Genomic DNA, 401 nt, shown 5'->3' with positions numbered 1-401 from the left:
GCATGAGCGAACTCACTGACTGATTTTAAAAATAAAAAATCTAATCGTACCTACTGTTACATTTATAGCGCAGTACCCAAAGTGTCTAGACAAACCCGCCATTGGGTTTATAGACACTTTTGTTATAAACTTTAATTATGTACACAGTACAAATACTTTATGTATTTCTATTGTGTTTGATAGTATAAAAATAAGGTCAAAATGATGTCAGAATGAGAAAGATGGTTAACAAAGTCACCTATAGAACATGTAGTGCATAAATTAACTAATAGATTAGGTATTAAAATGGGAGTAAAATTGTGTCAAAATACTCAAAGTACCTTTATAGACTAAAAAGAATGGCGTCTCCGGTATAAGCCATGTGAAAGGCACATAGAAGAGCGAGAGGACGCCGCCTGTCG

At 34.2% G+C, this 401-nt stretch overlaps 1 protein-coding gene across 1 annotated transcript in view; it reads right to left on the bottom strand.

The window, feature by feature from the left end:
* The window catches only part of LOC106106089 (facilitated trehalose transporter Tret1-2 homolog), a 4,798-nt gene extending 4,696 nt beyond the window's left edge, over nucleotides 1-102 (bottom strand). Inside the window, exon 1 of the mRNA XM_013286617.1 lies at nucleotides 77-102. Coding sequence (XP_013142071.1) covers nucleotides 77-102 — 26 coding nt within the window. The remainder of the gene's footprint in view (nucleotides 1-76) is intronic.
* Nucleotides 103-401: the final 299 nt, after the last annotated feature.

The sequence above is a fragment of the Papilio polytes genome, unplaced genomic scaffold (genome assembly GCF_000836215.1).
Source record: "Papilio polytes unplaced genomic scaffold, Ppol_1.0 DF822400.1, whole genome shotgun sequence".
NCBI classification, from domain to species: Eukaryota; Metazoa; Arthropoda; class Insecta; order Lepidoptera; family Papilionidae; genus Papilio; species Papilio polytes.
Note: the sequence above shows the minus strand (reverse complement) of the source record. Positions and strands in the feature narration are given on the sequence as shown.